Genomic DNA, 26,452 nt, shown 5'->3' on the forward strand with positions numbered 1-26,452 from the left:
AGAAGACATGTTGAAATTCACTCTATTATTTGGTGTCCTTGCTTTGAGTTCTTTACCACCAGACTTTCCACTTCTCGTAGAGAAAAAGAGGCATAGTCTGAAAAATGTTTAGAATTACACAAATGACATAGATGAAAAGTCTTACGGGAGTTTAGAGCTGGGAATGTGACCCAGTGGTAGAGCAAGTGCCTTGCCTGGGTGAGGTTCTCTCTCGGCTCTATTCCTAGCACCATACACACAATTTTATAGTGTTTAATAAAACAGACACGTTATACATAAATCAAACACAACAAATGAAGACAAAGACAACATCAGTTTGCTAACTGTCAGCTCCGAGTGAATGGTTGGTTTTACTGAGACCTGACTGCCAGCCGAGCAAGTGTTGGGCAGAAGTGAGTCCACTTTGTAATGCCTCTTGTGAGCCCCCTGGAGTACAACAGATGTGAGGGAAGCTCTTCCCCAGTAGGTGAGCCTATTTCTTGGAACCTGTATTAGAATTATAGACCCAACGGAAGATAGAATTAAATATCTGGTATGACTTGCAGCTTAAAGTTATCTTAAACCATGTGTGTTAGAGATTTACAATGAATCTGGGATTATCCTGACTTGATTCCTGCCCTTATTGCTCAAATATGGGCCTCTCTGTCCATCTGGGTTTACAGAGGCCACACCTCCCATCTAGTTTCTCTAGGTCTTCTCAGAACTATCCCCCCCCCCCCTCATTCGCTGGTTATATTTAGAGGCAAAAGAATGAAAAGCTTTTTTGGGTTTGGTTTTGGAGAAGGCCAAACCTAGTGGTGTTTGGGGCTTTCTCCTGACTCTTCTCCAGAGACCATGTGTTGTCCTGTAGATCTAACCCTAGTGAGAGATAACCTTTGTACCATCTCTCCAGTCATGTAAAAATGATTTGCTTTGTTTTGTCTTGGGGATACACCCAGCAACGCTCCTTATTCCTTTCTCTGTACTAAGGAATTACTCCTAGAAGTGCTCAGAGATGCATATGGGATGTTAGGAATCAAACCCAGGTCAGCCTTATCCATTATACTATTTCTCAAGCCTGCAAAAATGATATTGAATTTCTGTAGCAGATAAAAAAAATTTACTGCTGTTTTAATTCATTTTCTTTCTCATCTTCTCAATGGGACTGGTATTTGGCATCTGTCTTCTGTACTTAGAATTTTCAGTGAAGGTGAGTTATGTCTGTGTTTCCCCAAAATGTCAGACAGGGGAGAGCGATAGCACAGCAGTAGGGCATTTGTCTTGCTTGTGGCTGACCTTGGACAGACCTGGGTTCGATCCCCAGCATCTCATATAGTCCCCCCAAGCCAGGAGCAACTTCTGAGAGTGCATAGCTAGGAGTAACACCTGAGTGTCACCGGGTGTGGTCCAAAAAAAGAAAAAAGTCAGGTGGGCCTAAAATGGTTTGATGAATGTCTGGGAAAATTAGCAGAAATAGACAGTTTATGGCAGAAATAGCCATTTTTGTCTTTGTGGGGGGCATTTTATTTTGTCTTTTCATTTTTTGTGTGTGTTAGTAGTTTTTCTAAATTTTCTAAAAAATAGATTGTGGTTCTGTTATTTACAATACCATTAATGATAGTTTCTTGTTGAATTACAATTATTTAAATTTTTTTGGTTTCTGTTTGTTTCAGGAGTCACACCCAACTGAGATTAGGATTTACTTCTGGCTCTGTGCTCTGGGATAACTTCTGGCAGGTTTAGGGAACCATGTGCAGCATTAGGGATTAAATCCAGGTTTGCTTTTCACAAAGTAAGCACCCTACCTGCTGTACTATCTATTCACGCCCAGTTTCTGTTTCTGGACCATATCCAGGTACACAGTGCTTACTCATGGTTCAGTGTTCAAGGGATCATATATAGTGCTAGAGATCCAGCAAGGGTCAATAGCATGCAAGTCAAATGCCTTAAACCCTGTATTGGAAGAATATTTTTTTAAATCTTTTTATTTTATTTTATTTTATTTTATTTTGATTTTTCGGCCATACCCATTTGATGCTCAGGGGTTACTCCTGCTAAGCGCTCAGAAATTACCCCTGGCTTGGGGGGACCATATGGGATGCCGGGGGATTGAACCAAGGTCCTTCCTTGGCTAGCGCTTGCAAGGCAGACACCTTACCTCTAGCACCACCTCACTGGCCCTTTTTATTTATTTATTTATTTATTTATTTATTTATTTAGTTATTGGGAGGGGTTTAGCTGGTGATGCTCAGGAGATACTCCTGGCTATGCACTCAGAAATTGCTCCTGGCTTGGGGCCTGAGAGATAGCATGGAGGTAGGGCATTTGCCTTGCATGCAGAAGGACAGTGGTTCAAATCCCGGCATCCCATATAGCTCCCCAAGCCTGCCAGGAGCGATTTCTGAGTATAGAGCCAGGAGTAACCCTTGAGCACTGCCAGGTGTGATCTCCTCAAAAAAAAAAGAAAAGAAAAAAAAAATCACTCCTGGCTTGGGGGACCATATGGAATGCCAGGGTATTGAACCACGATTTGTCCTAGGCTAGCGCCAGTAAGGCAGACACCTTATCACTCCATGCCACCCTTCCGGCCCCGTATTTCATTTCAGTTCCCCTTCCCTTTGTTGTTGTGATGACTGGAAATAACACACAGTTAGTTGTGGTCCTCACTGGGAGTTGTATATTTGAATTGTGGTGTTTGCATACCTGGTGGTGGTATGCTGGAGATTGCATTCTTTTTGTTGTGGTGCCAAGGATCCCAAATAACAATGTTTCAAGATTGAGACACCTGTTCAGTGCAGGTGAGTGATGCTTAGGATTGAATTTATAGTCTTACACTTACAAAGCAGGTATTTTGCCACGGCACTTTCTTTGGGCATCTTTTAGAGCTATTTTTTAGCAACATCCAAACCCTTTCTCTTCCCTGCCCAGTGCATCTCTCTGCCTCATTCTAGTCTACTCACCTCATGAGTATTCTTTTTTTCTTTTGTTCACTGTTTTATTTGTATGTCACAAAAACCTTGACACACTCCTCCTGGCCTCATCCCTATCTTGGCTGATTCTTTCTCTGAAGTTGGTATAGAGTTGCTTTCTTTTTTTCATTGTTGTTGTTTTGTTTTATTTTGGGTCATACTCGACAGCGCTCAGGGATTACTCCTGGCTCTACACTCAGAAATCGCTCCTGGCAGGCTCGGGGGACCATATGGGATGCCGGGATTTGAACCACTGTCCTTCTGCATGCAAGGCAAATACCCTACCTCCATGCTATCTCTCTGGCCCCCTGGTATAAAGTTGGATGGGGGGTGTGTGGGGCACTCTTGGGGGTGTTCTGGGCCACACCCAGTGACATTCAGGAGTTACTCCTGGATATGTGCTCAGAAATCACTCCTGACTTGGGGGACCATATAGGACGCCGGGGGATCGAACTGTGGTCCATCCTAGGCTAGTTCAGGCAAGGCACACACCTTACCCCTTGCATCACCACACTGGTGCCCAACTCTCACACATTGTATGTCCAGATCTTTGACCCAAAAGCCCTCATGCGTGTCTGAGTCCAACCTTAACACTCGGATTTTTTTTGTGATGTAAATACAGAGCCTTAATGAAAGTGATAGTTAACAAGTTTCAAAAAAAAAAAAAAAAAGAAAGAAAAGAAAAGGAAAGGAAAAAGGCTTGAGCCAAGCATGTGGAAGAAGAACCTAGAATTCCATCCTCAGCACCTTTGATCCCTTCAGACACTTTGCTTCCAAGGAAGTATTTATTCTGATATATTTATTCATCAATTGTAAATAAATCCACACACTGTATTTCCAATCCTGAGTGAGAAAGTCTGAAGCAGGGTCACCACATAAAATAATCCAAACCAGGCTGAGGGTGAAACACATGTAGTCTGGCAATCTTCTACCTTGTATTGAGAGCAAGCTGCCTGCTAGAACTATCTCTTTTCCTTTTGATTTTTGGTTTTTGGGTCACACCCAGCGGTATTCCTGGCTCTGCACTCAGAAATCACTCCTGGCAGGTATGGGGAACCATATGGAATGCTGGGATTCGAACCACTGTCTATCCTAAATCATCTGATTGCAAAGCAAATGCCCTACCCCTGTGTTATCTCTCTGGCCCAGATCTATCCTTTTTATTGAGTACAGAAACCACCACCCTCCAGATCCCCACCCCGGTGAGGAAATAAGGACAGATAGCTCAGGCTATCCTGAATTAGTCCCACCCAGGTTTGTTTGAGACACATAAAGCAATCTCTGTTTTGGGATAAAACCAAGTTGTAAACAAACAGATAAAAAGAAACCAGAGATAAGATGATCTTTGTTTTGGATAAAACAAGGTATAATATAATAATCAACATAATCAATATTTCATCATAGTCATCAATGAAAGTAAGAGGTGAATTAACTTCAGAGGTCAAATTTAGGGCCAGAGAGATAGCACAGTTGGTAAGTTATTGGCCTGGCATGTGGCTGACCTGGGTTTAGCATCCTCTGGCATCCCATATGGTCTCCTGAGCATGTAGGAGTAACTCCTTAGTACAGATCCAGGAAGAACAACAGAGCTCTGCTGGGTGCTGGTTGTAGCCCAAAATACAAACAAAACAAAACAAAAGGTGGCCGGAGTGACAGCACAGCGAGTAGGGCTTTTGCCTTGCACACAGCCAACCTGATCATCTCCGGCATTCCATATGGTCCCCTGAGGCTGCCAGGAGTGATTCCTGAGTGCAGAGCCAGAAGTAACTTTTGAACATTGCTAAGTATGACCCTCCCTTCAAAAAACAGAAAGTCAAATCCATGACACACACACACCCCCATCAGTTGGGTACCCACTTACACACTCTACTTCCTTGTTGACACAGGGGACAAGACAGCCTTCCAACTACAAGTTCGGCAAGTAGAGGATTATCCTGTGGACTTGTACTACCTAATGGACCTCTCCCTGTCCATGAAGGATGACCTGGACAGTATCCGGAACCTTGGCACTAAGCTGGCAGAGGAAATGAGGAAACTCACCAGCAATTTCCGGCTGGGCTTTGGGTCCTTTGTAGACAAGAACATTTCTCCTTTCTCTTACACAGCACCGAGGTACCAGACCAACCCATGCATTGGGTAAGTGATTGCTTTTCTATTGGGTGTTAAGGGTGGGAGATGATGAAACAAAGAAATGGTAAAGGAAGGGCTAAAGAGAGAGTACAGAAAGTAGGGATGGGCCGGGAAGGTGGCGCTAAAGGTAAGGTGTCTACCGTGCAAGTGCTAGCGTAGGATGGACCGCGGTTCGATTCCCCGGTGTCCCATATGGTCCCCCCAAGCCAGGAGCGATTTCTGAGCACATAGCCAGGAGTAGCCCCTGAGCATCAAACGGGTGTGGCCCAAAAACCAAAAAAAAAAAAAAAAAGAAAGAAAGAAAGTAGGGTGCTTGTCTTGTATGCTGCTAACCGGATTCATATGGTGTATCTGAGCACTGCCAGGAATGATTCCTGAGTATAGCGCCAGGTGTAACCCTTGAGCAATGCTGGGTGTAGCCCAAAAACAAAACAAAAAAAAAAGTAAAGGAGGCCAGACTTGGGTATTTAACTTTATTTTCATGACTCAATCTTATCTACAGATATGTGGAAATAATCCAATTAAGTCTGCACGTATGAAGGTACCACTGTCCACTAGATGCAGCTTTTTCTTTTTCTTTTTCTGGGGGGAGGGATGTGGATTTGGGACACACCTGATAGTACTCAGGGGCTACTCCTAGCTCTTGTACAGGAGTCACTGCTGTCTGCTCAGGCAATTGAATCCTAGTAGGCCATATGCGAGGCAAGTGTCTTATATTCTATACTATCACTCCAGCACCTTAGCACTTTTTTTTTAATCATGAATAGATTTTTAGATTATTGTCTCAAAAAATTACAGGGCCAATAAGGAGGGAGAAAGATGATAGAACACTTTATTTTTAATTAATTTATTTATTTTTTGGTTTTTCGGCCACACCTAGTGACACTCAGGGGTTACTCCTAGCTATGCACTCAGAAATTGCTCCTGGCTTGGGGGACCATATGGGGTGCCTGGGGATCAAACCACGGTCCATCCTAGGTTAGTGTACAGTAGACCGACACCTTACTGTTTGTGCCACCACTCTGGCCCCTTTATTTTTTAATTTATGTTATTTGTTATTAATATATTTATTTAAGCACCATGATTGCAAGCATATTTATAGTTGGATTTCAGTCATATAAAAGTACACCCCTTTCACCAGTGCAACCATCTACCATCAATGCTCCCCATCACCCTCCTCTTCCACGCCTGCCTGTCTTCGAGACGAGCATTCTATTTCTCTCACTCACTACCATTATCATGATAATTGTTGGTGTAGTTATTTCTCTAACTGCATTCCCCAATCTTGTGGTAAGCTTCATATCATGGGCTGGTTTTTTCAAACCTCATCTTTATTGTCCCTGGGTATTATTACCATACTATCTTTTATTTTTATTAAATCCCACAGATGAGTGAGATTATTCTGTATCTATTTCTCTTCCTCTGACTCATTTCACTCAGCATACTAGTTTTAATGTCTATCTATGTAAAAAATGTCATGACTTCATTTTTCCTGACAGTTGCCTAGTATTCCATTGTGCATATGTATCACAGTTTCTTTAGCCACTTATCTGTTGTCAGGCATCTGGGTTGTTTCCAGATTCTGGCTATTATAAATAGAGCTACAATGAACATACATGTGCAGAGGACAACATCCACTTTCGTCTCAGCTTGGGTGCCTGCAGTGCTTGATGATGGGCAAATTCCAAGTCTGTTCCTGTTTCTATGAATATTTGTAACTCACCAGGACAAAATAAAATGAAAACTCTGATTTAAAAAGAGATTTTCTGGGGCCAGAGAGATAGCATGGAGGTAGGGCATTTGCCTTGCATGCAGAAGGGTGGTGGTTCAAATCCTGGCATCCCATAGGGTCCCCCATGCCTAACAGGGTCGATTTCTGAGCCTAGAGCCAGGAGTAATTTCTGAGCATTGCTGGGTATGACCCAAAATTCAAAAACCAAAGTTAAAAAAAGGGGGATTTTCTTACCCAACATTCAAGCACCTCCAATGAAGTGGTTCACTTAGAAATTTCTGACAAATTATTAGAGAATGGGCCTGAGCGATAGCATAGCAGTAGGGCGTTTGCCTTTCACGTGGCTGACCAAGGACAGAACTCAGTTGATCCCCGGCGTCCCATATGGTCTCCCAAGCCAGGAGTGATTTCTGAGCACATAGCCAGGAGTAACCCCTGAATGTCACCGGATGTGGCCCCCCCAAAACAAACCAGAACCAAAAAAATTATAGAGAACAGAAGTTCTTCCTTTTTTCCTTCCTTCCTTCTTTCCTTCCTTCCTTCCTTCCTTCTTTCCTTCCTTTCTCCTTCTTTCCTTCCTTTCTCCTTCCTTCCTTCCTTTCTTCCTTTCTTTCTCCTTCCTTCCTTCCTTTCTTCCTTTCTTCTTCCTTCCTTCCTTCCTTCCTTCCTTCCTTCCTTTCTTCTTCCTTCCTTCCTTCCTTCCTTCCTTCCTTCCTTCCTTCCTTCCTTCCTTCCTTCTTTCCTTCCTTCCTTTCTTTTGAGATTGGGTCATACTCAACAGTGTTTAGGGCTTATTCCTGGATTGAGGAATGGTATATATTCTATGCCAAGTATTAATCCAGGTTTGGCTGCATTAAGAGCATGAACCATAACCCTTATATTATCTCTCTGGCCCTGAGAACAGGAGTTTTTTTTTTGTTTGTTTGTTTGTTTTTGGTTTTTGGGCCACACCCGGTAATGCTCAGGGGTTACTCCTGGCTATGAGCTCAGATGTTGCTCCTGGCTTGGGGGACCATATGGGACACCGGGGGATCGAACCGCAGTCCGTCCAAGGCTAGTGCAGGCAAGGCAGGCACCTTACCTTTAGCACCACTGCCCGGCCCCGAGAACAGGAGTTTTTAAGTGCTGAAACAAGCAAGCCTCAGAATGTGGAAGTGCCTCTGCCTTGACAGGTGCTTATTTCCTGCTCACAAAAGTGCCAGTGGGGCACATCCATGAATCAATAACCCCAAATTCCCATTTTGTGCTCTGCTGTCTTTCACATATGGCAGCTCAGACAGCTGTGCCCAACAGCTGGTTGACAGGAGGATGTGAAATGTTTCCCTCTCCATGTCCTGAGGACTGAGTCCTGGAAAGGAGGTTAGAAATCTAGGCAGCTGGGCAAGGGAAGAAGAGAATGCAAGATGGTGCATGGACCTCTGCCATGACATGGGGTGGGGAGTCGCACTTCCCAGTTCCTTGACACAAAACCTGTTTGAGGCTGGTTTACTTCAGCCTAACCCTCAAGCATCTCTTTCACTGCTATGATAATGCATGTTGCTACAATGAGTGGTAACTCCTAACTTTTTGTTTTGCTTTGTTTTTGTTTTGTTTTGCTTTGTTTTCTGGTCCACACCTAGCAGCGCTTGGGAGTTACTCCTGGCTCTGTGCTCAGAAATCTCTCCTGGCACGCTAGAGGGACCATATGGAATGCCAGGGATCAAACCTGGGTCCACCCCAGGTCGGCTGCGTGCAAGGCAAACACGCTGTGCTCTCTCTCCAACCCCTCCTAACTTTTCCTTGCCTCATCCCTATAGTCAACTTCAGTTAAGCTCTGAGTTTTAAGTACCCTGACACTGTACTTAAGTGTTAAGTACTCTGACACTGACAGTCACTAGATAGATAAAAAGCAGTTTAGTTGTTACTATTAGGCACTATACTCTATATTTAGTACTTGTTCAACCCAATCAAATCTTGTATAAAAAATCTTGTATAGGGGCTAGAGAGATAGCATGGAGGTAAGGTGTTTGTCTTTCATGCAGAAGGACAATGGTTCAAATCCCGGCATCCCATATGGTCCCCCGTGCCTGCCAGGAACGATTTCTGAGCATAGAGCCAGAAGTAACTCCTGAGCGCTGCCGGGTGTGACCCCAAAAAAAAAAATTCTTGTATAAAATCTAATGAGCATTGACCTGCTTTCCTACATGCAAATTGTGCACTCAGCCTATTGAGTTGTCTCTTTAGCCCTGAGTTTTTGAACTTGGGAGCTTCTACATATTTCTTATTCTCAGTGTCTTCTCTAAATACTAGAAAGCAGTACAGATTGCAGAAGGTCAAAGTCCTGACAGTGAATAACATTCATACTGGAAAGCTGCTTTCAATACAGGAAATCTAGTGAAGACTGGGAGTTCTGAAGGAAACATCAGGTTCATATTATGCAAATAAATCTCTTTTCTGGGCAATTCATTGGGGATTCACTATGTGTTCTGTTCGCTGAAGGGGATTGATGTCCCCCACATGCAGGCACCAGCTGTAGGTACAGTATTCTGGGTCTCCAAGGAAGCTCCCTGCTACTTCCTGCAGCGAACAGTGCCAGCAGCAGAGGATGGAATCTGGCTACTCTGAGGCCGGCTCCCATCTACACAATGTTCGTTCATCTCTCTTAAGTCTAACTGGCACTGTTTAGATTCTGGGTTCTTAGAATGGCAAGAAAGCGTGGCACACCAGCCACTGAACATCTTAAGCTCTTACAGCTTGCAAAGTGGTCAACAGCAATCTCCACTCCAAACAGTGATTCCAGAAACTTTATTCCAGAGGCAGCTTCTCCAGTACCAGATTTTCTCCAGCATTTCTCCGGCCAAGGCTATGTTGTTCCCTACCCCACACCCCTACCTGCACATGCATCACCCACCCCCTCCCCAGGAGCTCTTTTTCTGTCTAGCTGCTTCTCAAAGAGATTTCTTTCACTTCCAGTGTTGCTTAAATATAATTTAATGAGACCTAGTATTGGTAAGGGGTTGGTGAGACCTATTTTTTGGCTCGGCCTGGCACCAGCAGCCCCAACAGCAGGTCTGTAGGTTTCAGGGTAAATGCGAGAAATAATTTCACAGGCAGTCAGTTGAAACTTCAGGAAATATCCAGCTTTATTACAAGGCCCTAATCACCATGTGCATTTCCCACATGGCTTCTAACCTAAGCAACCTCTTTCCTGCTGCTCTACATCCATCCTGGCTACCTATGTTCACTCTCTACCCCTTCCCCCAACCTCTCTATTATCCTCTGTCCCAAACAGCAGCCCCTTCCAGATGTGGGTGGGCCTGACCATCCAGGTGAGATTAGCATATGGAATTGGGTAACATTCCAGGACCACTGCTGATAGTGGCTCAAATGCCAACTACAAAATGAACAAAACAAAACCGGAAAAATCTATTTGATCAATACTCAAAATTAACAACTGGATCACCTACAACAAAGACCAATTGGATGCATTTTATAAGCACCACCTGATGGTATATATAGTTATCACTTTCATGGTAACAGCACCAAATACAAACCTTTGTAAATTTTATCAAGAATAACTAGGATCAGACTAGAGTGGTGGCACAGGGGTAGGACGATGCCTTGAACACACCTAGGACAGGCTTGTTCGATTGCCCAGTGTCCCAGATGGTCTCCCAAGCCAGGAGCAATTTCTGAGAGCATAGCCAGGAGTAACCCCTGAGCACCACAGGTGTGGCACAAGAAAAAAAAGAAACAAAACAAAAAACAACAAAAAAGAATAACCAGGATGTCTCTGTTTTCTTGGAAAACTGTAAGTCCTGAGAAAGCTGGGCTTTGTACTTCATGCTTGGCTGCCCTAGTTCCCACCACTCCCTCTTACCTCATAGCTGTTGAGTCTCACTAATTTGCCTTCCATGCCCAGCTCAATAGACATTACCTGTGAATGCTTCCCTATTCTTTTCTTCCAGCTAATATTCTCAGAGGAAATTCAGAGAGTTCTTGTCAAACTCAATGGCATGTCAGCTAGATTTTTCTCTCATGTGGTGGCAGGTCGACAAAAGCAACCCTGAGGAAGTTTAAAGGAGTTTGGGGTTGCAAAACATTTCAGGAATAAAAGATTTGCAAAGGCCCTTCTGATCATTGTTCCATCTGCCCCTGTTGTCTCCACTGAAAGATGAAAATCTTAGACTCATCCCCTTTCACTATAGGAAGTAGACAAATCCTGCTATAGTGTAGGTTAATCGTCAGATTAAACAACTATTGCAGAACTATTCTGAGTGAAAGGGATTATTTTACTAGGAAGAATTATATGATATTTGCTGTTATAGGATTTGCAGGATTAATCTGGCATGCTATTTCTGGTTCTGAGCACTTTTTATATTTTGTTAGAGGTGTTGAACTTATTCAGAAATACCATATTAGGTCTTACTCAAATGTAGAATATAAAATAGGCTGAATTGGGGCCGGGCGGTGGCGCTGGAGGTAAGGTGCCTGCCTTGCCTGCGCTAGCCTAGGACGGACAGCGGTTCGATCCCCCGGCGTCCCATATAGTCCCCCAAGAAGCCAGGAGCAACTTCTGAGCGCATAGCCAGGAGTAACCCCTGAGCATCACAGGGTGTGGCCCAAAAACCAAAATAAAATAAAATAAAATAAAATAAAATAGGCTGAATTTAGAAGGCTGAAGAAATAATCCCAGGGATTTAGGCCTGTACTTTGCATATGGCCAACTCTGATTTAGTTCCTAACGCTGTATATGGCCGCCTGAACATTGCCAGGTGTGGGATCATTGAGCACAGGGTGAGCACTGCCAGATGTGAGCTAGAAGCCTAAACAACAGTAACAACATGGGGCCGGAGAGAGCACAGCAGTAGGGCATTTGCCTGGTTGGATTCCTAGCATCCCATATGGTCCCCCAGCCTGCCAGGGGCAATTTTAGAGTGCAGAGCCAGGAATAACCTCTGAGTGCTGTTGGGTGTGTCCTGACCCAAAAACCAACCAACCAACCAATCAATCAATCAATAAATAAAGTATAAAAACATTTATTGAAAATTTTAAGAAAAAACCAACAGTAACAATAACAATAACAAACAACTCAGGCAAACAGAATAGAATGGTGTCTTCAGGACTGGAGAAAGTAGGAATGGAAGAGATTGGAAGCTATTGGTCAAAGGTTCAAACTTCCAGTTATAATGCAATCTTTCATTGACCTAGGTTCAATCCCTGGTACCTTATATGGTCCCCTGAGCATTCCTAGGAATGATCCCTGAGCACAGAGCCAGGAGTAGACCCTTAGCACTGCCAGGTGTGGCCCCCAAATGAAGATAATATTAAAATAAAATTAAAATAAAAAAAATTTATCTTGATTTACAATGGTTTTCAGGATCACAGTTTCATACCTTTGTCTGTGTAGAAACCCCCTTGTACCACCACCCAAGTCCCAGGGACCTGTACCATACCAGGAACTGTTCATCTATAAACAATTAATTTTTTTAAGATGAAAGTTATTATGTTATTTATTTAATTTATTTGGGGGGATTTGATGGTACACCTACTGATGTTTATGGTCTATTCATAGTCTCTGTGCACAGAAGTGACCCCTGGCAGTGTTCAGGGCACCATTTGAGTTTTTGTTTTGTTTTGATTTTGGGCCACACCCAGTGACACTCTGGGGTAACTCCTGGCTATGTGCTCAGAAATCGCTCCTAACTTGGGGGACCCTATGGGACGCTGGGGGATTGAACCATGGTCTTTCCTAGGTTAGTGCTCGCCAAGGCCCTTATGCCTTACTCCTTGCTTAAGGCCTAGTGCCTTATGCCCTGCGCTACTGCTCCAGCCCCATCAGGGCACCATTTGTGATGCCAAAAAATTCAAACCAGGGTCAGCCACGTCAAAACCAAATACTTTAACCCCTGCACTATCTCTCAATTGCTCTAGATTAAACACAAAAAAACAGTACTTTACCTAAAAGTTATTAGTTTAGTATAGAAGGGACACTCTCCACATGGGTTTTTCCACAGTATTGTTCTTGCAGCCATGAGATTGTTCTCTAAATTTGTCTAGATCTGGGGCTGGAGCAATACAAGAGTGGGCAGGTCGTTTGCCTTGCACATGACTGACCTGAGTTCGACCCCTGCCATCCCACAAGGTCCCTTGAACTTGCCAATAGTAATTCCTGAATGCAGAGCCAAAAGTAACCCCTGAGTACCACCAAGTAGAGCCCCAACCACCACCCCCCAATCAATTTGCTCAGATCTTGTGCTCTTTTTATTGGCCTTGCTTTGAAGGACAGGTGTGCTGAAGACTTTTCCAAGTGTATTGCTCAGGGATCACTCTCAGTCATGTTGGAAGATTTTAACATGCCATAGCTTGAACCCAGGGCTCCTGCATGTGTTTATGCTGGTTGGGTGATCTCCTGGTCCTGGTTTCTCCTTGAGATATGTGTGCTTACCCAGATTCTTTGAGCAACCTCTTATTGGAGGGAAAAAGGGGACAACTCCCAGTTGTGCTCTCAGGTTTATACCTGGCTCTGTGTTCAGGGGTCACTCCTAGTAGAGCTTGGGGGACAGAACAAGGTCAGCTTCAATGCACAGCAAGTAACTTAACCCCTATACTATCTCTCTTGTTCCAGCAGTTATATCTTATTTATCTTTCTGGTTTATCATAGTTAGCTGAGTGAGTCCAGTATGTGCCCCTAAACTGGGGCCTTGCAGCATAGATATAGGGTGAAGGAAGAGGGTTTTCTGTTTGAGATTCCTCCAAACCCAGATCTTTAGCACTTCCAGTGGTTCTGTGTGATCCACAGAGGCCTGGGACCTATTTTCAGTTTGGTGTGACTAGGCAGTGTTAGGGATGCCCTCAATTTGCCTAGAGCACATTTCTGTAGGAAATGTGGCTTTTATACTGACAAGCACACTATCCACTTCCTGCTTCCTTGCTTGTAATCCTTCTAGCTATAAAAATCTCCTTATTGCTGTTTGCAAGGGCAAAAGGGAAGAGGTAAAAATAGCCCGAGATTTATCTGAGTTTTGCACAGCTTTTATAGTTTTCTCATTGAGTCCAATTACTTTTCTCTATTCTCTCTCCCTTCCCTATTTTAAACCCACCCAGCATAGTACACACAGCCTGGACAAGACAGTGGACTGTGGTGACCATTTTAAAGTGGGTAGAACTGGCCCCCGGCAAAGGTGTGCTGGATTGGTCCAGGAGGGCAATTGTACCCTTGGGTGAAATTGCAGGGACAGACTCTGTTTGTTTGCTTAAATAAAGTAGATTTCACAGGAATAGTGAGTGATTTTTTTTTTTTTTCTGAAAAGGGGCTAGTATGTTGGAGAGCTTCTGGTATAGTGCTGGAAAGGAGAAGGAGGGTTCATGTTTATTTCCTCCTGGTCTCAGGTATTACTGATTAGACCTCATGCAGTGCTTTCTTTCCTTCTATTGAAAATGCATTTCTCTCTGTCACTTTGTCTATCTGTTTCTCTCTCTCTGTGTCTCTCTCTTTATCAGGGTGGGTGTGGCCACATCAGGCAGTGCTAAGGGCTTTTTCTTAGCTCTGCACGCAAGTACATACCTGGTTCAGGGATATGGAGTGCTGAGGATTGGTTGTCTGCATGCAGGGAAACAAATTTAGCCCTGTCCTGTCTCTCTGGCCCTTTATTTCTCTTTATGGCAAGATGATACATGGTCATCAGTTGGGGGGAGGCAAGCGCAAGTTAAAAAGAATCTGACTTTTCCAGGCACTAAGTATAGGGATAATTTGGGGGAGGGGAATCCTAGCTGCTGCCTTCATTCAGAGAGGATGAGAGAGAGCAGTGAGGTCTGGAATGGAGATGGCGGTGACTGTCTCACAGTAACTTATCACAGTGTCTCAGGCAGTGGCTTCCGAGGGAAATGGAACTGCCTCCTGGAGGCTCCTCAGCCTGCCTGTCCAGGTGGTAATATGTGCAGACTTGCTTCAACTCCTCCTCTTGATGGTAGTTTGGCAGGGCTGAACCTGTTTCTCCTACACTACTCGTCTGTAAATGGATTCCAGTTTCATCCATTTCCAAACGGATGGCACCCTCACTATACCCCTCACCAAGCCTCTCTGTGAGTTTTTCTTCTCTCTCTCTCTCTCTCTCTCTCTCTCTCTCTCTCTCTCTCTCTCTCTCTCTCTCTCTCTCTCTCTCTTGTTTTTTTTTGTTTTGTTTTGTTTTTGGGTTATACCCGGCAGTGCTCAGGGGTTACTCCTGGCTCTATGCTCAGTAATCGCCCCTGGCAGGCACAGGGGACCATATGGGATGCCGGGATTCGAACCACCATCCTTCTGCATGAAAGGAAAATGCCTTACCTTAATGCTATCTCTCCAGTCCCTCTGTGAGTTTTTCTTATCTTTATTTCTGAAAGAGCAACATAGACCTGGCACAGACCTCCCCTCCCCCTACCAACCCCTTCTCTGTATTTCTCCCTGCAGGTCTCCATCCTGGCTTGCTCTTTCTTGGGCTGGCCATGTTTCCTCCTGCCATAGAAGGAAGGCTCCTTCACTTCCTCTTCTCTGGATGAGAAACTTTTTCTCTCTTCCCTATTATTCTTCTGCCTAGTGAACCTTTTTATGCTTGTTCTTTTTCGGTTTTTGGTTTTGTTTTTTCTGGGTCACACCTGGCAGCTCAGGGGTTACTCCTGGCTCCATGCTCAGAAATCGCTCCTGGCAGGCGGGGGACCATATGGGATGCTGGGATTCGAACCAATGACTTTCTGTATGAAAGGCAAATGCTTTACCTCCATGCTATCTCTCTGGCCCCCTTATGCTTGTTCTTTTCAATTCATTGTTAAAGGTCACTCCTGCTAGTATCAGATGTCATGCAGGAGTCATGCAGTACCAGTTGTCCTACCCGGCCTCCCACATGCAAGGCCCTCCAACCCTCTGAGCTGTCTCCTGACCTGTGAACTCAGTCAGGAAATAATGTCAAGCTTCTTAATTTCATTAGCTACATATGCAGGCGAAACATCTAGAAATAGAGTAGGCCATTGAACTTTACCACTGCACGAGATTGCCCAGTATTATGGAAGAGATGCCTGGCATTAAACTCAGAACAAGATGCAGTGCATTGCAGATGTAGTCTTTCAGTTATGATAGTGTCTTTCTATTAATTTTTCCCCTGAGAGGGTGGCTTGGCCCTCACCCTGGGTGCTCAGGGCTTTGTACTCAGGGATGACTTCTGGCAGTTCTTAGGACACCATTTGGTATGCCATTGATCATACCAGGGTTGGCCATATGCAAAGCAAACACCTTAACCTCTGTACTATCTTTTTGCCCTAGTGTTGCATTTCTAAATGACCTCAGTGGCATCTAGGAGAAATGATCATGTAATATCATTGCTATATTGATCAAGAAAACAATTTTTTTAATTTTATTAAAGCCATTGTGATTTATAAAGTTCTTCATAATTGGATTTTAGACATAAAATGAATCAGGACCAATTCTACCACCAGTGTTGACCTTCCTCTACCAATGTTCCCAGAATGCATCTTATACCACCATCCTTTGCTCTCTAGCCTGCCAGTATAATAGGCCAATTTTAAGTTTAGATTGTTATAGTTTGGGTCTCTTAATTCTATTGTTGACTTTGACTTGGATTTTTAGTTCTGTTCTTTTTTCAATCTCCACCAATGCATCTAAGACCACTTGGGCACTGGCACCCGTCCTTTCTGTTTCCCCTTCTTCTTCTTTTTCTTTTTGTTTGTTTGTTTTTGGGTCACATTCAGCAGTGCTCAGGGCTTACTCCTGGCTCTATGCTCAGAAATCCCTCCTGACAGGCTTGTGGGACCATATGGGATTCCAAGATTTGAACCACCATCCTTCTGCATGTAAAGCAAATACCCTACCTCCATGCTATCTTTCCGGCCCCCTTTTTTCTCTTCTTAATTGTATTAAAAAATGCAGAAATATGAGGTAAAACAAAATAATTTATGTTTCAAGGTTCTATGAAAAAATCAGACCCCTATCTAAAAGATAAAAAGGGGTCACAGTTTTTTTTTGTTTTGTTTTGTTTTTTGTTTTTGCATAGGTGCAGCAAAAGTTGGAGAAAATAGAAAGAAAATCTTTTGGCCTAAAAACAGGGTGTCCCTACCCATGAAGCATCCTGCCATAAAACTGATTACAGGCTTTAGGCATGCTAAGTTGTCTAGTCACAAAATCTTTCTTGATGGTCCCAAGAAAAATTCTCTTAATCATGGTTGTTACAGTCCTGCTTAAGTAATTGGAAATTTTGTTTTTTGCATAGATCCTATGTTAAAGTCAGGTGTCATGAAGCATCTCCTGGTTTTATCTCACCATTAGGTGGTGAGGCAGGAAAACCTACCCTGAAAGCAAGTTGTTGCTGTTTCCAAGTTATCAGGGTGTCAAATGAATCTACCCTGGAGTAAGATGGTGCCAGGATGGTATTTGGGCCTTTCCCAGTAGAAGTTCCATTTCTGGTGCTGGTGCAGAAAACTGTGTCCATTCCAAAGATGAGATTCAATGTTTGGGGGTGAACAACTGATGTCTGATCAACTAAAGCCTAAGTCAAGTTACTATGACAAATGTTCAGGGTGAAAGGCCCCCTGCAATAAAAATTTAGGAGTTCCTATTCCTATTAGAAAAGAGCTTTTGGGCTGGAGAGATAGCATGGAGAAAAGGCATTTGCCTTGCATGCAGAAGGTCAGTTGTTTGAATCTCAGCATCCCACATGGTTCCCCGAGCCTGCCAGGAGCAATTTCTGAGTGCAGAGCCAGGAGTAACCCTGAGTGCTACTGTATATAAAGTCAGCAGGTCAGATGGAAAGGTTTTCCAATTTCTAGACAAATTATCATTGGAGAGGGTAAACTTTACCAAAAAAAAAAAAAAAAAAAAAAAAGAAAGACTTCCTGAATTAGACTGTGCGTAGAACATTCTTAAAAAAAAATCATAATTTTTTTTGGGGGGTTGGGCCACACCTGTTTGATGCTCAGGGGTTATTCCTGGCTATGTGCTCAGAAATCTCCCCTGGCTTGGGGGGATCATATGGGACGCCGGGGATCAAATCGCAGTCCATCCTAGGCTAGCGCTTCCAAGGCAGACACCTTACCTTTAGTGCCACCTCTCCGGCGCCACAATCATAATTTTCAAGTCTAGAATACTAAGTAATATGGTAGAGAGGAGGCTGGAGAGATAGCATTTGCCTTGCATGCAAAAGGACTGTGGTTCAAATCCTTGCATCCCATATGGTCCCCTGAGCCTGCCGGGAGCGATTTCTGAGCATAGAGCCAGGAATAACCCCCGAGTGTTGCTGGGTGTGACCCCCAAAAAATATATATATATGGTAGAGAGGACTGTAAAAGGAGTCTACTCCATGAAGTATCATCTAATGGCTCTTGAGCATTCAGGTTTCTTTCCTGAAAGCGAACCGAAAACATAGACATTATGATATAATAGCCAATTAGCTAGAATTGAAAATAAATTGCGACTCTTCCCCTTATTTCTTCTCTTCTCCCTTTCACTCTTTCCCCCTCCTCTCCTTTCTTTCCTCCTCATCCTCTCCCCTCCTCTCCCTTCTCCACTCCTCTCATCTCTCTTCCCCTTTCCTCTTCTCCCCTTCACTCTTTACCCCTTCTGCTTCTTCACCTCCCCTCTTTTTTCCTGTCTACCCCTTAGAAAAAAAAAGAAAAAAAGAAAAGAAATTGCAAAAACATATTCAATAAATGAGCACTGTAGCAAGAGTGTATGGAATGCATATGCCTATTTCAATTATATTGCTGGATATAAACGTTAGAGCATATTAACAGGCATAATCAAATGGAAAATGGATAGATTAGAATTTTGTCAAGACTTTATTATAATGAGCACTGTATTTGAGTATAGCATAATATATGAGTATGAGTATATTATAGCACTGTAATGCAATACTAGAGTGACTAACCTATATCTCCAAGAACCACTGTGAACCAAAAGAGTTATTATAGATATATTAAAATTAAGACACTAAGCATTGTTATAGTGAGCACTGTAGTGGGAGTCCTTGGCCTCAAAACACATTCCTCACCTGAGGAACAGTGTTTTCAGTCCTACTCTATTTGGCACTTTCTGGTAGACCAGCACATTTTGGTAATGTCCCAGATGGTTGATGTAGTAAGATCCTGCAATTCTTTGTCATACAGTGGTGATGGTAGAGTTGAAAGGAAAAGCTAGGTTCACAGAGTCACTTGTTAATGTCCCTCTCACCATTATCTCTTGCCTGAAAAGCCTTCGGTCCATGTGGCCAGGCAGCAGTAGGCAGTAGGACACATCATGTGTCCCTCCCATCTCTCATGGCATCAATGTGCCTTCACAACCTCTTCAGTGATCTATGGCTTCCTGTTCACTCTGCTTTCTCTAACCAATGTGCTTGTTCCTTCCACTTACCACCTGCAGCCTCCAAGTTGGGTTATGTCCTATCCCTGACTTCTCCACCTGACTGGTGCTTAGCATGTGCTGGACACATGTGCCTGATAGCCACTCAGAATACTTTGTGATTGCACAGAGAGCTGGGGTTGGGATGCTTGAGGTTCAGAGACAATGACGAAAAAGTGTCTCATCTCTCCTTTCTCTCTAGTTACAAGTTGTTTCCAAACTGCCTCCCCTCCTTCGGCTTCCGCCACCTGCTGCCCCTCACAGACAGAGTCGACAGCTTCAATGAAGAAGTTCGGAAGCAGAGGGTGTCCCGGAACCGCGATGCCCCTGAGGGAGGCTTTGACGCAATACTACAGGCTGCTGTGTGCAAGGTAACACCCCTTTCCAGTCTCTTTCTGTCTCCTTTTCACCCCTAGCTAGTGGGAAAGTGCAGCATCTAAGCACTCCCCTCCTGCCTCTTGACACCACAGAATGAGCTCACTTGGCCATGGGGGACCTGCAGATGAGCTGGAACTGGCTGTTGCGTCTCTCTGCTGGGTGTGGCTGCTTGCAGCAGGGCTCTATCTTTGCCACAAGACAGCTATTTCGTGTTTATGTATTTGGCCTTTTGGCTTTCTTGTTAAGGGAAAGAAAGGAAAAGTCCAGCCATACTCAGAGAAGTGTGTGGGGTTTTCTGGCTCCGTTTTGGTCTTCTTGACTGCTGTGTTTGTAAAGAGAGACTTAATCTTTGGTTGTGTTCCACTCTGTTTTCCTCTTGCGTCTCTGTGATGGAGGAATCCAGGGGGAGGACAGAGTCTTAGGTCAGAAATGAACTCATGCTTTAAGATGTGCCAGTCTCAGCAAAATACACACATGGAATGTGGGTAATAATCTTTCCTTGAAATAGTGTTCTACTGTCAGAACACTCCAGAGATAATAAAGCTCACTCTTGACTCCACTGTCACAATATCTACTTCTATGTTTCCAAAGCAGTCCTGGCTGAGAGAGTGAGCCTCCTTGGAAAAACTGGCTGAAAAATTGAGGGGCAGGAAGGAGTCCATATTAGGGTGGTGGCTGAGATACTCCAATTTGAGAGGATGAGGTTAGGACTCCATCTGGAGGAGCTGTGGGTCAGTAGCTGCTTTCCACTTACTAAGGGATAGGCATATCCTTGCTCACAGCATTCTGACTCAGAATTTATGTTCAGTGCATTATAAAATCACCTTTTTTTGTCTATTTGATTGATGCTTTGTTTGTTTATGGGCCACACCCAGCAGTACTCAGGGGTTACTCCTGGCTCTGCACTCAGAAATCTGCCCTGGCAGGCTCAGGAGATGATATGGGTTACCAGTGATTGAACCTGGGTCCGTCCCAGGTTGGCCACATGCAAGGCAAATACCCTAGTGCTGTGCTATCATTCTGGCTCCAAAATCACTTTCTCTTCTGCCTTCCATGCCTGACAAGATGGCAAGAGGAAAACCAGGGGCTTTTCTGATACTAAAATGCAAAATGGTAGAGAGAAGAGTAAGGGGAAGGAAAAGCATTGAGAGAGCCAAAGAGTCTCTCTCTCTCTCTCTCTCTTTCTCTCCAATCAGGTTCTCTGAGGTTCTCTGAGTTCTTGAGGGTCCCCCTGGATAAAACAGTGGCACCAAAGAAAGAAAGTGACTACAGGTCCCAGACACATCGTTCAGAATACACTTCCCTTTTCTAGAGGTTGAAGAAGCTAGTGGAATAAAGCTTGAATACATTCAGCTCTAAATCTTTCCAATTAGCACAAGGAAAGAAATTAAGAATTTGCTTTAGAAAGGAAGGCAGTGTTTCTGGCTAGCATTCAGACATTCATTGTATGGGGTGTTGTCTTCACCACTGGTCTAGTTCTGCCTCTTGGCAGAGACAAGATTCCTCCCTCTCAGCTCCAGAATTGTGTGCATTTTTCTTTATTTGGGGGAGGAAATGAGCACTCTGGTGTAGGGAGAAAAGTGCAGATATGGGTCCAAATAGTGTCCACTTACCTTTGTTTCTGTAGAGTTGATCCTTTGGAATAATAATGAAGTGTATTTCAAGTAAAAAATAATGAGGAAAATCCTTAGCTTCAGGGATTTGACATGAGCTTACAGATCAACCCAAAGATAAACAGCCTATTTATAAACATTAGGTAATACTATCTACCTGAAACTGATATCTATCACTAATATTAACTATTGCTCTTTTCTCTCCCTCAAATAGAAAAATTCATGTGGAGCTACCTTACACCATTGTAAACTTTCCTTCAATTCAGACTGAGTCATGCCCAAATGCACCTTGTTGGGGTTCAAGATCAAGATAAAAGTCACCTTGAGTTCCAGGCCAGCATTACTTCCTCCCACCCTAGAGAGAAAGGCAACAACTGTTCACATCTTAAGTTGAAGCACAGAGAAGAAATTTTAGAATTTGGATGGGAGAAAAGGGAACAAACCGTGTATGAAAATGAGATTATTTATTGACAGAAATTGGTGGAAATAAGGCTGATGTCAGCAGGATCAGGGAAGCAGGGCGGCACAGAGAAATGAACCTTGTGTGTGCCTTTTTGGCTCTCATGCCTGCAAGTCCCCACAGTCAGACCTGTTGTGGGAACAGCCTGCATCCTTCTTTCTCTCACCCAGAACCTACTCTCTGATTCCTTGCTGGCCTGGGAGGTTAGTGTCCCAGTGTTTGATTATGACCTCTGACCCCATACTGAGTGCTTGCTGAGACTGAGGGTTCTGGGAGGGACTGTAAAAGTCATAGTTGGAAATCACCTTATAGGTGTTAGGACTGTGCCTGATGGCCTGACTTGGTGGCACCAACAGGTGCATGCTGCTTGGCATGACTGTGTAAAGATCTAAGGAGAAGTTGAAGGAGCAGTTGCAAAGAGCAAAGTCCTTGGGAAAGGAGTTTGCATTTTTTTCTTTTTCTTCTTCTTTTGGTTTTTGGGTCACACCCTGTGGCATTCAGTGGTTTCTCCTGGCTCTGAGCTCAGAAATCATTCCTAGCAGGCTCAGAAGACCATATGGGATGCAGAGATTCAAAGCACCATTTGTCCTGGGTCTGCTTTGTGCAAGGCAAACGCCTTATCGCTGTGTTATCTCTCTGGCCCCAAAGGGAAGGAATTTTCTGATCTGCCTTGTGACCTGGTATGCCAACAGGAAACAGGACAGAATTAGTCCCCTGGGAAGACAGTTGGGTGTGCTTTGGTTCTCAAGAGCTAAGAGTTTCCTGTTTATCAAAACAGTCAGGACTTGGCTCTGGGAACTTTCCAGATTTTCCAGAGAAACCACAAGTGCCATCCCATCCTTGCAGGTTGGAGCCCAGTCAGCTTGGGACCACATCTTCCTCATTGAACCTAATTCTACTTGTTGGTACTGGTGGGGCATTTGTGGGCAACCTAGCTTAAAGCTCTGGCAAGTCACCCTCGTGTGACTCCTCCCTCCACCACAGAGCTAGGAGTTGCCTGAGAACTATGAGTGTGGCCCTAAACAAATGAGCAAAGGAATTAAGTTTGTTATAGATCTCCATTATTTGTGTAATTTTTCAAATTTAAAAACAAAGGTACCTACTTTGTGTAACTTCTAAAGTGAATTAGAATTAGTATTACAAAATATTAGTATTTTGTATTAGTATTTTTTGTAAATTCTAAAGTGTTATTAACACAGAATTAGTTTTTGTTTTTGTTTTGGTTTTGGTTTTTGGGTCACACCTGGTAGCGCTCAGGGGTTACTCCTGGCTCCAGGCTCAGAAATCGCTCCTGGCAGGCTCAGGGGACCATATGGGATGCCGGGATTCCAACCACCATCCTTCTGTATGTAAGGCAAATCGCCTTACCTCTATGCTATCTCTCTGGCCCCAGCAGAACTAGTTTTTGTTTCATTGTTTATGGGCCACACCTAGCAGTGTTCAAGGGTTACTTCCTGGCTCTGAGCTCAGGAGTTATTCCTGGTGATGCTGAGGGACCATATGGGATGCTGGGGTTCTAACCTGGCATGGCCATGTGCAAGGCAAATGCCCTTCCCCTCTGTGCTATTGCTCAGGCCCCTAGTTTTTAAGAAATGTATCAATCGAGTATTGATGTTGTGAAATTTTAGGTGAGCTCTCTCTCTCTCTCTCTCTGTGCCTAGGTGTCACCACTTCCCTACACATACAGGGAAAAAAGATTCATCCTACATGTGGGTTGAAAACAAATAATAAATAATAAAAACAACAACAAATAATAAAAGTCATTAGAATAAAGGTTTTGTCTATGGAGCGGCTGGAGAAATGGCACAGAGGTAGGGCCTTTTGCCTTGCACCCGCCTGACCCAGGACGGAACCCAGTTCTATCTCCTGGAGTCCCATATGGTCCCCCGAGCCAGGAGCAATCCCTGAACGTCAATAGGTGTGGCCCAAAAACCAAAAGAAAGATTTTGTCTATGGAATGAAACTTAACATAGGAGTGGGGTGTCTCGGAGGGGCCCTGGGACACTGGTGGAAGGAAACAGGCTCTCTGGTGATAGGTATGGTGTTGGAATGATGTGTACATGAGAAGTGTGATTAACCAATATTTAAACCCTGGTACCTCAATAAAGAATTAAAAAAAAACTATAGAGGCAAAGGAGCAAGATTCCTATTTTGCACTATCTTTGAATCACCACCATTTCCTTCAATTTTTTTTTTTTGGGGGGGTGTCACACCCGGCAGTGGTCAGGGGTTACTCCTGGCTCTACGCTCAGAAATCGCACCTGGCAGGCTCAGAGGACCATATGGGATGCCGGGATTCGAACCCTTGACCTTCTGTATGAGAGGCAAATGCCTTACCTCCGTGCTATATCTCCAGCCCCAAATGGTTGCTCTTTTTTTTGTTTGTTTGTTTTTGGGCCACACCCGGCAGAACTCAGGGGTTACTCCTGGCTTTCTGCTCAGAAATAGCTCCTCGCAGGCATGGGGGACCATATGGGACACCGGGGTATCGAACCAACCACCTTAGGTCCTGGATTGGCTGCTTGCAAGGCAAACACCGCTGTGCTATCTCTCCAGCCCCTCCTTCAAATTTTTGTTCACTAAATAGTAGGCTCTATAACGGACAGAAATCTCATAATTGGTATGTTTGAAACCATAGTGTCTGGAGAATATCTCTAGTAAAAGATAGTGTTGCAGGTGTCAAGAACTCAGAAGTGGGGGCCAGAAAGATAGCATGGAGGTAAGGCATTTGCCTTTCATGCAGAAGGTCATCAGTTCAAATCCAGCTTCCCATATGGTCCCCCGTGCCTGCCAGGAGCAATTTCTGAGCATGGAGCCAGGAGTTTCCCCTGAGCACTGCCGGGTGTGACCTAAAACACACACACACACACACACACACACACACACAAACTCAGAAGAGAGAGTGGCAGGAAGAGTCTATTGCTTCCATCTCTACTCACCTCAGTCACCCACGGATGTGGCCAGGGAATTCTGAGACTGCTTGAATCTTAGATGATCCCCTGCATGGCTCAGACCTCATGTCTCACCAGCCATCAACCTATGCCAGAGCCCATTTGACTTACTCAGTGTGAAAAATGCTTCCTGACACTCAATTTCATGTAGACTCGGACTAGAGTAAAGAATTGTTCATGGCAAGAAAGTCAGTCCTAAATTATACCCTGACTTTATCATCCTCCATTTCCTCACAGAAAACAATTTCAGGGGAGACAGAAAGTGAAATGTAATCATTTTATTTCAAGATTATGAAGAGAAAGACAGAGACAAAGAGCACACACATTTTAGGTGAAGCCTGGGAAGGTAGTTGTTTGTCTTTGCAGAATTGGTTTTCTAGGTTTTCTCCCAAGTTACCCCCAAATATGGCTTTTGTACCTAGATAAGACTTCATTGTAATTCTATTGTCAAGAAGAGCTTGAAGCTTTGTTCTTATCACAACTCTGTTCCTTCTTGAACTTCTCTAAAGGGGAGTTTAGCCATCTCTAAGACTGTGCTAGCTCCAATTAAGAGTCTTATAAGATCTCAGTTCCTGTGTCCACAAAATGAATCCAATTTAAAGCTTTTACTGTTTTAAGGCTAGTGATATAACTTCTTCAAATCCCAACTTGGTTTTATTACTTTCTAAGAAATCTTTGCCAGTCCCCATCTCTCACTCCCAACCTACTTGCTAGTTTCATTATGAATAAGTAATTGACTAATTTAATTTTTTGTTTTGTTTTGGGTTTTTGGGTCACACCCGGCAGTGCTCAGGGCTTACTCCTGTCTCTATGCTCAGAAATCACTCCTGACAGGCTCCGGGGACCATATGGGATGCTGGTATTTGAACCACCATCCTGCATGCAAGGCAAATGCCTTACCTCCATGCTATCTCTCCAGCCCCAATTTAATTTTTTTTAATGTGTCTGGGCCATACTTGGAATTGGTTAGGGACAACTCCTGGTCACACACACAGGAATCACTCCTGGCAGTGCTCAGGGAACCATATGGGATGCCAGTGATTGAATTCGAATGCGTCCTGTGCAAGGCAAATGCCTTATCTACTGTAACTATCACTCTGGTCCCCTAATTTAAATATTTTAAATCTTGGGTTACACCTGACAGTGCTCAGAGCTTACTTTCACCTCCTTGCTCAGGGATCACTCCTCTGGTACTCTGGAGACCATTCAACGCCAGCAGTGGAACCCAGGACTTTCACATGCAAACCTGCACTCAGCTTTTATTCTATCTCCCTGGCCCAGTGGGCTAGTTTTTAATCACATGGGAAGGAAGCAATGGAGAGACAGACTAATAAAATCATCTCTGGAAAGGGTGGGATTGGAAGAATTCTCACCTTGAAGAAGAAGACATACTCCTTTAGGGACAGGGAGGCCAGAGTAGGTCTGGAGGGGTGCTGGCTTTAAGGCCTTCTGTGCTGAGGTGCCTGCACAGAGCCAGCCAACAAGGCAGAAGATGAACAAGACCTGTGATCTCTCTGTGGTTGCAGGTGAGCAGGGTGTGGTGTTGTCACCAACCTTGCATTCTTGATGCATACCTCTGGACCTGTGAGCCTGAGCTAATAGGCGACTTGACATCTTGGCTGGCTTCCCATCTCTTGCTTCTGAGTTGAGTACATTTCCATCCTGTTCAGCCAATGCCATTTTCACTTTAGGACCAGCCCCTACTGTGTCCCATAACATGGACTTTGAAAAGTTATTTTTACTCGGAGATCTGGAGAATAGTTTAGTTCAACAAGTAGGGCTGTACTCCCTACTCTTCAAGGAATTTTGGGATTTTGAGGGGAACAGCCGCACACACAGATGTTCAGGAATTAACTCTTGGTTTTTCACTCACGGGTCA

The 26,452-nt window shown here is 44.0% G+C and overlaps 1 protein-coding gene across 1 annotated transcript in view; it reads left to right on the forward strand.

The window, feature by feature from the left end:
• The window catches only part of ITGB5 (integrin subunit beta 5), a 131,361-nt gene that overhangs the window by 40,936 nt on the left and 63,973 nt on the right, over nucleotides 1-26,452 (forward strand). Inside the window, exons 4-5 of the mRNA XM_049785882.1 lie at nucleotides 4,835-5,084; nucleotides 19,374-19,542. Of these exons, the coding sequence (XP_049641839.1) occupies nucleotides 4,835-5,084; nucleotides 19,374-19,542 (419 nt within the window). The remainder of the gene's footprint in view (nucleotides 1-4,834; nucleotides 5,085-19,373; nucleotides 19,543-26,452) is intronic.

This window comes from Suncus etruscus, chromosome 13 (assembly GCF_024139225.1).
Source record: "Suncus etruscus isolate mSunEtr1 chromosome 13, mSunEtr1.pri.cur, whole genome shotgun sequence".
NCBI classification, from domain to species: Eukaryota; Metazoa; Chordata; class Mammalia; order Eulipotyphla; family Soricidae; genus Suncus; species Suncus etruscus.